Raw genomic sequence first — 13,695 nt, forward strand, 5'->3', positions numbered from 1 at the left:
AAATCAGGGGGTGACTGTGGTGGAAAATGAGGATGGAGTATCTATTCCAACTAGGGTAGTGACTAGGTGGCGAATGTGCATCGACTATAGAAAATTAAATTCTGCCACCCAGAAAGACCACTTTCCATTGCCTTTTATTGACCAAATCTTAGAGCGAGTAGCTGGTCATCCCTTCTATTGCTTTCTTGATGGATATTCAGGATATTATCAAATAGAGATAGCTATAGAAGATCAGGATAAGACCACTTTTACATGTCCTTTTGGTACTTTTGTTTTTCGTAGGATGCCATTTGGTTTATGTAATATGCCTGCTACTTTTCAGCATTGTATAATGAGCATATTTTCTGATATGGTTGAAAAATGCACGGAAATTTTTATGGATGATTTGACTATTTTTGGTAATTCCTTTTACTCATGTCTGCTTAACTTGAAAGCCGTTTTGAGTATGTGTCAAGAAAAAGGACTTGTGTTGAACTGGGAAAAATGTCATTTCATGGTGCCTTCAGGGATCGTCTTAGGGCACATTGTGTCTAAAAACGGTATAGAGGTTGACAAGGCCAAAATTGAATTAATCTCTCAACTACCTTCTCCTAAGATGGTAAGAGATGTCCGATCATTTTTGGGACATGCTGGCTTCTACAGGAGGTTTATACAAAATTTCTCCACTATTTCACAACCATTGTTTAACCTCTTGTTGAAAGATGTGGAGTTCAACTGGACTTCAGAGCGCGAAGAAGCATTTCGAATGCTCATTGGCAAACTCACCACTGCTCCTATCATACAGTCACCAGATGGGACCTTACCATTTGAAATAATGTGTGACACTAGCAATTATGCTATTGGAGCTGTCCTAGGGCAACGAAGGGAGGGGAAGCCCTTTGTTGTTTATTATGCTTGTCGAACCTTAAATAGTGCTCGAATAAATTATTTTACTACTGAAAAGGAACTACTAGCAGTTGTTTTTGCTTTAGAAAAATTCCGTTCATATTTGATTGGTTCACCTATTACAGTGTTTACTGACCATGCAGCCCTTAAGTACCTTCTGTCTAAGAAGGATGCTAAGGCTCGTTTGATTAGGTGGATTTTACTCTTGTAGGAATTTGATCTTACAATCAAGGATAAGAAAGGTGTGAAAAATGTCGTGGCTGATTATTTATCTCGCCTAGAGTTTAATGACTCTGCTGAAGGACCACCCATTCGAGATGACTTCCCTGATGAACACCTATTTGCCATTAGCCAAATGCCATGGTATGCTCACATTGTCAACTACTTGGTTTCTGGTGAAATTCCATCAAACTGGAGCGCACAAGATAAACATAAGTTCTTGGTCAAGGTAAGAAATTTTTATTAGGATGATCCTTATTTGTTTAAGTATTGCCCTGACCAAATCATAAGAAGATGCATTCCAGAAATTGAGGTAATGAGTGTCTTGAACTTTTGTCATTCAGAGGCTTGTGGTGGTTATTTCTCTATGAAAAAGACCGCTGCAAAAATTTTACAGTGTGGTCTTTATTGGCCCACTTTGTTCAAAGATACTAATGCTTTTTGTCGTTCTTGTGAAAAATGCTAGAAGTTGGGAGCACTAACCCAACGTCACATGATGCCCTTTAACCCTGTTCTTGTCATTAAAATATTCGATTGTTGGGGTATTGATTTTATGGGTCCTTTTCCTTCTTCTTTTGGCTATCTTTATATTCTTCTTGTTGTTGACTACGTGTCCAAATGGATTGAGGCTGTGCCTTGTCGTACTAATGATAACACTGTTGTGATCAAATTTTTGAAAGAGAATGTATTGTCTAGGTATGGTACGCCACGTGTCATCATCAGTGACCAAGGGGCACATTTCTGTAATTGTTCCTTTGAAGCTTTGATGCACAGGTATGGAGTTGTTCACAAGGTCTCCACCGCATATCATCCACAAACCAATGGACAAGCTGAGCTAGCAAATCGTGAAGTCAAGCAGATTTTGGAAAAAACTATTCAACCAAACCAAAAAGATTGGTCTTTACACCTATCTGATGCATTATGGGCTTATCGCACTACTTACAAGACTATTCTTGGAATGTCTCCGTATCTACTTGTCTATGGGAAAGCGTGTCATCTACCTGTTGAACTGGAGCATAAAGCTTATTGGGTTGTTAAACCCCTTAACTTTGATATTAGTGCTGCAGGTCTTCGAAGGAAGTTACAATTGTCAAAAATAGAAGAGTTGAGGAACGATGCCTATGACAACTCCAGGATTTACAAAGCTAAACTGAAAGCAGCTCATGATAAGCAGATCCTAAGGAAATGTTTTGAGCCAAAGCAACGGGTGCATCTATATGATTCCCGTTTGCATCTCCATCCTGGAAAGTTGAGATCCCGCTGGACTGGTCCATTTTTGGTGAAACAAGTATTTCCCAATGGTGTCGTTGAAATTGAAGATCCAAAAGATGGGAGAATTTTCAAAGTTAATGGACAGCGGTTGAAGCATTTCATGGAGTGCGTAGACCAACTTGAGGAGATCACTTTGGTGGCTCCTGTCTACCTTAATTAATCAGGTTTTATTTTTTTATACTAAAGTTTTTATTTTTTATTTTTTTTGTTTTTTTTCCTTTTGTGTGTGTGTCTTTTTTTTTTTTTTTAAATTTTAGTTCCTCTAGTATCTCCTTGCATGTGTAGTTCTTATACAACACCATTGCTATATTTGGTGACAGTGAGGGCACTGTCAAATTTAGGTTGGGGGTGGTGGCATATTCATGCACATTTGCACATTTGCACTTATAATTTTGGTAATTCTTGAGTAAACAAGTGCACATTGCGTGTTTGAATGGATTGACTTGGAATCTTAGCAGTTCTATCCATGTGTTTTGGTCAAAATATTTGGTTTTTGTCACATTTTCTATCTTGATTATTAGAGAATAACTTCTAAAAATTTTATCTGCACGTTGCTAGGTCATTTGGTAAGATGGATGTTCAATGTATATACCTGAGAAAATTACCATGATTAAGTTTATTTTCCTTTTGAACTCACACATCTTTGGTGAGTGAGTGGAGAGGATGAGAAAACAGTTTATGAACTTTCATTGATTTGTTGGATTGGTTAATTGCTGCTAGGAATGTCAATACGTGATACTCATCTGCCTAGGGATGACATTTGTCAAAATGAGGATTTGTTTTATTGATTAGCCTAGATAACATGAATATTCTCTATCCACTCTAGCGACTGTTTGGATGGGCCGACACCTCAATATATTCTCAAGGATAGAGAATATTCATGGTACGTGGCGTACCATGCCTAGACAATACATTCTCTTTCAAAAATTTGATCACAACAGTGTTATCATTAGTACGACAAGGCACGACCTCAATCCATTTGGACACGTAGTCAATAGCAAGAAGAATATAAAGATAGCCAAAAGAAGAAGGAAAAGGACCCATAAAATCAATACCCCAACAATCAAATATTTCAATGTCAAGAATAGGGTTAAGGGGCATCATGTGACGTTGGGTTAGTGCTCCTAACTTCTAGCATTTTTCACAAGAACGACAAAAAACATTAGTATCTTTGAACAAAGTGGGCCAATAAAGACCACACTGTAAAATTTTTGCAGCGGTCTTTTTCATAGAGAAATAACCACCACAAGCCTCTGAATGACAAAAGTTCAAGACACTCATTACCTCAGTTTCTGGAATGCATCTTCTCATGATTTGGTCAAGGCAATGCATAAACAAATAAGGATCATCCCAATAAAAATTTCTTACCTCAACCAAGAACTTATGTTTATCTTGTGCACTCCAGTTGGATGGAATTTCACCAGAAACCAAGTAGTTGACAATGTGAGAATACCATGGCATTTGGCTAATGGCAAATAGGTGTTCATCAGGGAAGTCATCTCGAATGGGTGGTCCTTCAGCAGAGTCATTAAACTCTAGGCGAGATAAATAATCAGCCACGACATTTTCCACACCTTTCTTATCCTTGATTGTAAGATCAAATTCCTACAAGAGTAAAATCCACCTAATCAAATGATCCTTAGCATCCTTCTTAGACAGAAGGTACTTAAGGGCTGCATGGTCAGTAAACACCTGTAATAGGTGAACCAATCAAATATGAACGGCATTTTTCTAAAGCAAAAACAACTTCTAGTAGTTCCTTTTCAGTAGTAGAATAATTTATTTGAGCACTATTTAATGTTCGACTAGCATAATAAACAACAAAGGGCTTCCCCTCCCTTCGTTGCCCTAGGACAGCTCCAATAGCATAATTGCTAGTGTCACACATTATTTCAAATGGCAAGGTCTAATCTGGTGACTGTATGATAGAAGCAATGGTGAGCTAGCCAACGAGCATTCGAAATGCTTCTTCGCACTCTGAAGTCCAGTTGAAGTCCACATCTTTCAACAAGAGGTTACACAATGGTCGTGAAACAGTGGAGAAATTTTGTATAAACCTCCTGTAGAAGCCAGCATGTCCCAAAAATGATCTGACATCTCTTACCGTCTTAGGATAAGGTAGTTGAGAGGTCAACCTCTATACCTTTTTTAGACACAATGTGCCCTAAGACGATCCCTGAAGGCACCATGAAATAACATTTTTCCCAGTTCAACACAAGTCCTTTTTATTCACACCTACTCAAAACAACTTTCAAGTTAAGCAGACATGAGTAAAAGGAATTACCAAAAATAGTCAAATCATCCATAAAAATTTCCATGCATTTTTCAACCATATCAGAAAATATGCTCATCATACAACACTAAAAAGTAGCAGGCGTAATACATAAACCAAATGGCATCCTACGAAAAGCAAAAGTACCGAAAGGACATGTAAAAGTGATCTTAGCCTGATCTTCTATAGCTATCTCTATCTGATAATATCCTGAATATCCATCAAGAAAGCAATAGAAGGGATGACCAGCTACTCGCTCTAAGATTTTGTCAATAAAAGGCAATGGAAAGTGGTCTTCCGGGTGGCAGAATTTAATTTTCTATAGTCAATGCACATTCGCCACCCAGTCACTACCCTAGTTGGAATAGACACTCCATCCTCATTTTCCATCACAATCACCCCTAATTTCTTAGGAACTACCTGTGTTGGACTCACCCATTAACTATCAGATATTGGATAGATTATACCAACATCTAATAATTTTAAGACTTTTTTCTTAACAACTTCTTTCATTATAGGATTAAGACTTCTTTGGGGGTCTCTACGGGGTTGAGCTCCTTCCTCTAAATGGATCTTATGGGAACATATTAGTGGGGAAATACCTTTAATGTTAGTTATGACCCAACCTAGTCCAGATTTATGTTCTCTTAACAAATTTATCAATTTTTCATCCTGTTCAGCACTAAGTTTAGAAGAAATAATGACAGGAAAAGTATCACCTGCTCCTAAGAATACATGCTTCAAACCCTTGGGCAGTGAGGAAAGTTCAAATTTCGGTGCTTCCAAGGTCGAGGGTTTCAGCTTTTCTCTATCACTTGGCAACTCTTCAAAGCGCAGTTGCAATATTTCAATTGCTTATCCTGTTTTTCATCAAAATCAGCAGAAATATTAATAGTATTTACAAGAAATAGCAATGGATCAAAGTTGGAGTTATGGAGGAGGTAATCTAAGGATTCAAAATCTTTATGCAAGTGTACTTCCTCCTGAACAAGTGTGTCTATTAGGTAGGTTTGATAGCACTCATCCTCGTCTCGTGGTTGCTTTCCAACATTGAAAACATTAACTTCAAGAGTCATGTTCCCAAATGACAGCTTCATGAGGCCATTTTTTACAGTTGATCAAAGCATTTGCTGTAGCCACGAATGGTCTTCCTAAGATCAACGGGATTTTTGACTCCATGTCAACCCTTGATTGAGTATCCAGGACCAAAAAGTCAACGGGATAATAGAATTTATCAACTTGGAGCAAAACATCTTCCACTATCCCCCTTGGCCGTCGCACAGAACGATCAGCCAGTTGCAATACCACAGAAGTGGGCTTAATCTCTCCAAGTCCCAGGTGCAGGTACACTAAGTAAGGCATTAAATTGACGCTTGCACCCAGATCTAGTAGAGCTTGGCTAAACTCGTTTGTCTCTATGTGGCAGGTGATTGTGGGACATCCTGGATCTTTGTATTTTGGTGGAGTTTTCTGCTCAATCACCGCGCTTACCTGCTCGGTCAAGAATGCTGTCTTCTTGACATTGTGCTTTTTCTTCATGGTGCACAAATCCTTGATTACCTTTGCATAAGCTGGTACTTGCTTGATCACATGTAACAAAGGCAGGTTTACTTTAACTGGTGTAAGGTGTTCAAGAATCTCACCTTGATTTTTCGGTAATTTTCCCGTTCAAAGAGCTTGGGGAAATGGTACCTGTACCAAAAACTTCTTCTCAGGCTCTAGTGGAGAGGCATCTCCAAGAGTAGTGCTTTTGTTGTTTGGCAAAGTTGATCCGTCTAAAGTTTTGCCACTTCGAGTCATAATGGCATTGACCCCCTTAATATTCTGCTCCTCTCTGGTTGAAGTTTCAGCCATATGTTGCCCTTTTGGATTTGACTGAGGTCGTAAAGGAAATTTACCTCGCTCTTGGATTTTTAGAGAACTAGTTAATCTTGTGATTTGACTTTTTATCTCCTTGTTTTCTTCCACCACCTATGTCAGGACAGATTCAAATTTTTTGTTCGTCTTATTCTGCGCCTCCATAAATGCATGTAAAGTGTCTTCCAAAGAAGATCTTGTAGGTGGAGCATTATATTGAGGTGGAGGATAAGATTGTTGTGATGGTGCCCCAGGTTTCCAATTGTTGTGGTTGGATGGTGCGGACTGATTGGATTCAGACTTCCAACTAAAATTGGGATGGTTTCTCCAGCCAGGGTTGTAAGTGTTGGAATATGAAGAGTATGACTTTTAAAACATTCCAAGTGCATTACATTGTTCTTCATACATACCTCGCATCTCTCCATAGGTGGGACATTCCTGAGCTGGGTGGTCCACTTCTCCACAGACAAAGCAAGTGACTTGAGATTCCACTCTAGCGACTGTTTGGATGGGCTGACTATCTCTACTTTCCAAGGCTTCACGTTTCTTTGTGACAAGATTCAATTGGGCCTTGAGGTGATCTTCTTCTCATAGATGGTAGACACCACTAGGTTTTGACCTATTGGTGTTATCAGTAGCACTGGGTCCAGTCTAGGTGTGAGCTTTCTCAGCTAGGTCATCCAAGAATTCAATTGCTTCATTAGGATCTTTTTGGAGAAACTCTCCATTGCACATCATCTCCTCGAATTGGCACTCCCTAATTGTGAGTCCTTCATAAAAACAGCTAACTAGGCGCCAATTCTCATACCCATGGTGTGGGCACAAATTTAACAATTCTTTAAACCTTTCCTATGCTTGGTATAGGGTTTCACTATCTTTTTGGGCAAAGGTTGAGATCTTTCTTTTCAAATTATTGGTCTTATGATGCGGGAAATATTTATTAAAGAAAGCTTCAGTCATTTCCACCCATGTACCTATGGATCTCGGTCTGAGAGAGTATAACCAACTCTTTGCTCTATCTTTTAAAGAGAATGGGAAAAATTTTAGTCTAATAGAATCTATGGCATTGGGTTGGCTATAAAAAGTGGCCACTACCTCCTCAAATTCCCTAACATGTACATATGGATTTTCACTTTCTAATCCATGAAAGATGGGTAGGAGTTGGATCATGCCTAGTTTGAAATCTAGTTGTGGAGTGTTTGCGGGAAACATAATACATGATGGAGTGGCTGTACGAGTTGGGTGCAAGTAGTCCTTCAAGGACCGTGCAGGATTAGGCTCAAGTTGATTCATGGTAGCAGGTGTGTCAGACAATGTTATGCTTGACCAAGAATCAGATGAGGTCTCACTAGCAGTGGGGCTTGGTTGTTGCTCAATTTCAACTCTTCTCACAAGTCTTCCACGCTCGGTTCTCTACCAAAACATACACCCAAAACAAAGGGAAATTCCTTCTTCTCTTTTTTTTTAGAACATAAACTATAAAAAAAAATAAAAATAAAAATCTATTAGAAAGAACTTTAACAAGAGATTAAAATGAAACTAGGAGGCATAGCCATCCATAAAAGAGAAAAGAAAAATAATAAAAGGCGGCTCAGTCGACCACACAATAATAATAATAATAATAATAATAATAATAATAAGAAGAAGAAATAGGTGGCCTAGCCGTCCATAAGATTAATATTAACAATGGAAAAATAAGAGACGTGATAACTTACAAGTAAAAGTAGGAGGCTCCGCCTTCCATTAAAAGAAAAGAAAAAAGGAAAAAAAATTGAAGTACAAACCTTTCTTGTTGATATGGCTTCCCCGGCAACGACGCCAAATTTTGATTACGCTCAAAATATACTAGCAGTTATTGAAGTATAGATTGAGGTGTCGATCCCACGAGGAAGCGTTTACAAAAAAATAAGTTGAAGAGAATCAAATATTAAGGATAACAAAGCGTTGAGAATCCCTTCTATGCTTCGTAAATCTATTTCCTATTTTGATTCAATTTTATAACTCAACTAAAAGTTTCACATCCCAAACCTTCAATCGGAAAGTATTTCTTTGAAGAACAAATGATAAGCAAATGTATTTAATATGCATAAAACTCTTTTTCCTTGAGAACAAGAAGATGTTATCTTATAGGTTATCCAAAATTGACAATATAACTATTGACAATATTGCAGTAAAAGATCAACCTATAAAATAAAACTATGATTAAAAAGAAATAGCATAAAGAAAGCATGACTGGATTTATACGAACTTGAAAACCATAATCTTTGGATTAATTGAAACGAAAAATGATAAATAGCTTCATACATAATAAAAAAATATTACATTTATTAAACTCCAATTTGAATCAAAACAGAGAAGTAGAAATACTACACATGGAGGTTCATCTCTAGCCTTGTTAAGAACTCTAGCCTAACTTACAATTCATCTCACAAACTTGAGAGAGAAGTTCTACAACAATTTTTGGAGAATAATGGTCAGAATTTTGTGTGTCCCTAGAGCTCTCCCAAGGTTTCCTTTTATAGGCATCACAAGCACCTTATGCAAGTGTGAACACAAGTTTGAACACAAGCTGAAATTTTATCAACTTTCACGAGATTGCTCCATTTTTACCCCTTTACACATGGAATTGGGAGCTGGTCAAAACATGAAAGTTGTAACCCAATGTCTTGGGCATTCAGATATCAAATTTCATATTCATTCAAGGTTTTCAGCTCCAGCTATGTCCAAAATAGCAAACTGTATGCAGCCAGCATTGTTGACTTGTCTTCACCTAGATTGATTGCTATATTTCACCTACATGCACACCGAATTTGAATTTATTAAAAAGATAAAAGTTGTAGATATATGTCTTTTCTTTGTATATATAAAATATCAGCTCATTTGGAGATCTACAACTTCATATATGTTCAAAATATTGGCTGATGTGCAGTAGGTAAGCAAGCTGAAATTGTTGGCTTTTCTTTCACACATTTTTTTCCATTTGCACACAACAACTACACTACATAAATACTGTACTTTATGAATAATACTCAAGACAACCTAAACATGTATGCATAGTCCTATTTTTATAATTAAAGTCAATACAAATTAAAGTTGTGACATGAGTTTCTATTTTAACCAAAAGTATGAGTATTAATATAATGGAAGTGTAATAAAGTCTTATGAAGTGTATAAAAATACTGAATTTTTAGACTATTGTCACTAATCTTATACAGAGTTGAGTTATATTCGCAGACCATTTTAAAGTCTTGCAACTTCAAGTGCAACCATTCATGTCGAGCTTTTGGTAAAATCACAATTTTTTGGTGGTTAAATTTATCCTTCAAATTTTTCGATAGGATAAGTGAGTCTTTAACGGTGAGGTATTCTGTCTTTAATTCTTCATCTAAATAATGATGGAGGAAGATCATAACTTTTGCGCAATCCTGCAGAGATGCGGTATTTCCATTTAAAATAGTGTTTTCCAAGTTCATTGCATTTAAATAGATATCAACATCAAGAATCCATCATAAATAATTGTTGTCTTTGATATCAAGGGGAACAAATTCAATTTTGCTTAAATTCAACATTTGAATAAATTAATAATAATAATAATACAAATTAGAAAAAAAAAATGTAAAAACAGAAATAAAACTGAGATGATAATATAATATTTTTTCCACCATTCTAAAGTACTTAAATATGTTTCTTTAGGAACATTATTTTATTTTTCTCAATTTGTGTTGACTTTTTGAGTCTGATCCCTAGTTTTGATAATGACAAACCGCAAGTTACTAATGTGTGTGCCTAAGTACTTGAACTAGTTAATCATTCAGAACACACACATGAAAGTGAAGTGGATGCCAGAAAGACCTTAAAGAGCACATACTCCTGACATGTTCCATGAGAAAATGAAGAGCAAAAGAAGAAGACATGTTGTGTTTCATTGTATTGCATTTTGGTTTGTAATAATTGCATTGCTTGCATGATGAGATGTATAAGCTCATGAGGCCATAGTCTGACCATAGGGAAAATTAAAAGACCAAAGTCGACCAATGTTGGTTTTTTTTGGGTTTAATTAAAAGTGTCGGTCAACCAAACTCTTAAACTAAAATTTCATAAACTTGTTCACCAGGGTTTAAAAAGCACAGGGGCTAAATAGAACATAAATGCTCATTTTTAAGTAGCCTTGGTTGACAAACCGATTTATGTTATAAACGTTTCGGTCAACCGAACTAGGCTGAAGTCAATATGTTGACCAAGCCTCAATTGACTGACCATTAGATGTTTTAAATGTCTTAGTCGACTGAACTAGCCAGAAGTCAACATGTTGACTTCACTCAGTCAACCGTTCTATTTTGAAAGTATCGTCCTCGGTCGACTGAACAATAAAGTGTCTGACACCCCAACGGCTCGGTCGACCAAATGTGTAGTTCATTTTGGCCTGAGTCGACCGAACCTAGATGAGTAGCCGACCATCTCTTGTCTTGGTCGACCGAACCCACGAAGGGTTCAAAATCGTCCTAAGACGGTCGACCAAACTTTGAATATGGTCGATCGAACTTCTCGAGTTGGCGAAATTTTTACCACAGTTAAATAGGGTTAATTTTCATTAAATATAATTAAACAATTTCCAAAATAACCTTGATGTCCCCAACGATTAGTTTTTTGGAAAAAATTATATATACCCTTTCATTTGTCCTGATTAGCAAGCAATTAATATATTTATTAGCAAAAATAATCCTCCAAAATTTTTATACTCCCATTGCTCATACTCTTTCAAATCTTTAAAGCATACTACTCATTCTCCTTACACTTTTATTTGAAAAATCATTTTGAGGAGAATCATTTGTTATACTCATTGTTTGCAAATTAATTGCAACTTGAGACGAGAGTTTGATTTTCATATTATTGTGCATATATATTCATACATCATTCTTGAAGCTTACACTCTCATTGCATATACTTGTTTGATATTGATTTTATAGAGAGTAAGCTAGAGTTTTCCCTTGTGATTTAATTCATAAATTTATTTTGGGAAAATTTTCTTAAGCTTGTGAGTCTTTGCATTCTTGTTGCAAGACTCAAGAGCTTGTTTTTTGATTTTAGCAAAATATTTTTGACAAGCTAGATTTCCAAATATCTCTTGTGCTTGATTTTTAAAAATCATTTTTGAGATATTTGCTTGTATGTTTAAGATCTTTGATATTACACTTTGTGATTAATATAGTTATCTTGATTCAAAGATCCTTGCACAAACTCTCTCACATACTGATTGCTATATTTGCATTATACTGAGAGTTGTCTTTTAAACTTCATTGAGCTTATAACTCCTATCATACTGAAGTGCAATTAATTGTATCGTGCATATTGGTACATATCTGCTTATTGGAGAAGCTCGCATATTATACACGAAAATTTATATTTCATTATCAATTTTATTCTAGGCGTGACCTGAGGGGGTGTTGATCTAACCCGTAAGGATCAGTTGTATAGGTTGGGGTCAGCCCTGCGAATATGTCCTAGGGTATTTCTTGCTTAGTAAGGAGAGGTGATGTTGTAAACGGTGTTGCTCCACTCGGTAAGCGAGCATTAGTAGAATCCTCTTACTTGTGAGCTTGAGGCAGGGACGTAGGCAGTATTGATCGAACCCCAACATCATATCGTGTGTTCCCTTATTTTTTGTACTTCAATTTCTGTATATATATGCTATTATTTATTGTCTTGATTATTTTACATACATGGTTTGAATGGTTGGGAAATACAGAAATTGGTTTATTTGTTTAAATACTTGCTCAGTAGTTTTTCTGTGATATTGGGAAAAACTTAGACGGACCACCCTAGGTTGTGTATTACTGCTGTTAGCTTAGCTAAACCTAGAAAGAATTTTTAAATTTTCAATTCACCCCTCCTCTTGAGATTACACCAAAGTCAACAATTTGTATTCTTCAGGAGTATGATTCCAATTTACAATATTAAATTAGGTAATAATTTACCATCTCTTCTAGAGGTTAAATATATTACCTCATATGAAGAATAAACATTTCACCTTTTCAAGACGTCAATTTGAACATCTCTTCGAGATGTTAAAAATATACCCTCTTCAGGAGATAAATATTTATCATCTCTTCTGAAAATTAGACATATAGCCTCTTCAGGAGGTCTATCTCTTCGGGAGATTAAATATGTAGAAAGATTTAAATATATTGCCTCTTTAGGAGGACTATCTCTTCGGGAGATTTAAACATATAACCTCTTTAGGAAGACTATCTTATCATCTCTTTTGGAGATTTAGTACTCTTTAAACTTTAAAAGACATATTCTTTTCTAGAGAATATTATTTTTTTGTGCAGTAAAGTTACAAGAAATAAATAAATTAAATATGATTTAAAAAAAAAAATCTTAATTGGTTAGAGTCTTGTACTGATAACATGTTATAAAAAATGTAAGAAAATAAATAAAGATGAAACAAAAATTTATATGGTTCGGCTATGCCTACTCCATAGGTGGATGGGATAAAAAATTTCACTATCTCGAGAGGAATTACAAGACGATTTGGAACCGACCCTTGTACAAAATATCTCTGACCTCGTACAAGATCTCTCTCTTTTCTTTATCTCTCATCTTCTTTCTATATATCCTATTTACTTTAAGCATGCAAGAGTGTATACAAGCATGCAATGTGTGTTTCAAATATGAGGGGCAGAGTACCTTTTTATAGGGCAATATGGATAACAAGACATTTATTGAGATGAAAAAACCGAAGTAGCGGAAGATAGGGTGACATTCATATTTTTCATAACAATATCTACTTTATAAAGTATTTTTATTTAATTTGTGTTATAAGGAGGCGATGTTACTAGCATCTAACTTTTTAACTCAAAATAAATGTTAAAATGAGATTTGTTATTTTGTTCAATTGGAACTCCACCCCAAGTTGGATTACACAACGAAGTTAGCTATCTTTTTGTCTCTTATAGATTTGAATGTTAGACCTTCAACGTGGAAGTCTAATACTCTAAATACTAGCATGCTCCTGGGACAATTTTTTTTAATATATATATATATATATATATATATATATATATATATATATATATATATATATATGAGATGTTATATGCATAATAAAGCACCGTGTAATAGTCTCGAACAACCTCACTGTTTTGTTATATAAAGTGCATATGAGACCTAACATGCTCTCCTATCTT

General features: G+C 35.9%; 1 protein-coding gene and 1 non-coding gene across 2 annotated transcripts; one reads left to right on the forward strand and one right to left on the reverse strand.

Annotated features, from left to right (window-relative positions):
- Positions 1-3,602: 3,602 nt before the first annotated feature.
- Positions 3,603-6,502, reverse strand: LOC131160804 (uncharacterized). The gene is made up of 5 exons (XM_058116685.1): positions 6,341-6,502; positions 5,855-6,229; positions 5,464-5,739; positions 3,745-3,981; positions 3,603-3,629 (listed from the first exon to the last, which is right to left on the reverse strand). The coding sequence occupies exons 1-5, from the start codon at positions 6,500-6,502 to the stop codon at positions 3,603-3,605; spliced, it is 1,077 nt and encodes a 358-aa protein (XP_057972668.1).
- An 808-nt stretch (positions 6,503-7,310) lies between these two features.
- Positions 7,311-7,417, forward strand: LOC131161053 (small nucleolar RNA R71). The gene has a single exon (XR_009138215.1). It is a non-coding gene; the product is annotated as a small nucleolar RNA R71 (small nucleolar RNA).
- Positions 7,418-13,695: the final 6,278 nt, after the last annotated feature.

Source organism: Malania oleifera, chromosome 7, assembly GCF_029873635.1.
Source record: "Malania oleifera isolate guangnan ecotype guangnan chromosome 7, ASM2987363v1, whole genome shotgun sequence".
Classification (NCBI taxonomy): Eukaryota; Viridiplantae; Streptophyta; class Magnoliopsida; order Santalales; family Ximeniaceae; genus Malania; species Malania oleifera.

What these genes read in the sequence shown, in the direction of transcription:
- LOC131160804 (XM_058116685.1), bottom strand. Translation starts at nt 6,502, where the DNA reads ATGGCTGAAACTTCAACCAGAGAGGAGCAGAATATTAAGGGGGTCAAT. An exon ending in ATTATCCCGTTGACTTTTTG is followed by an intron (nt 5,740 to 5,854) that starts GTCCTGGATACT and finishes GGCCTCATGAAG; the next exon opens with CTGTCATTTGGGAACATGAC. An exon ending in AACATAAGTTCTTGGTTGAG is followed by an intron (nt 3,630 to 3,744) that starts GTAAGAAATTTT and finishes TTTGTCATTCAG; the next exon opens with AGGCTTGTGGTGGTTATTTC.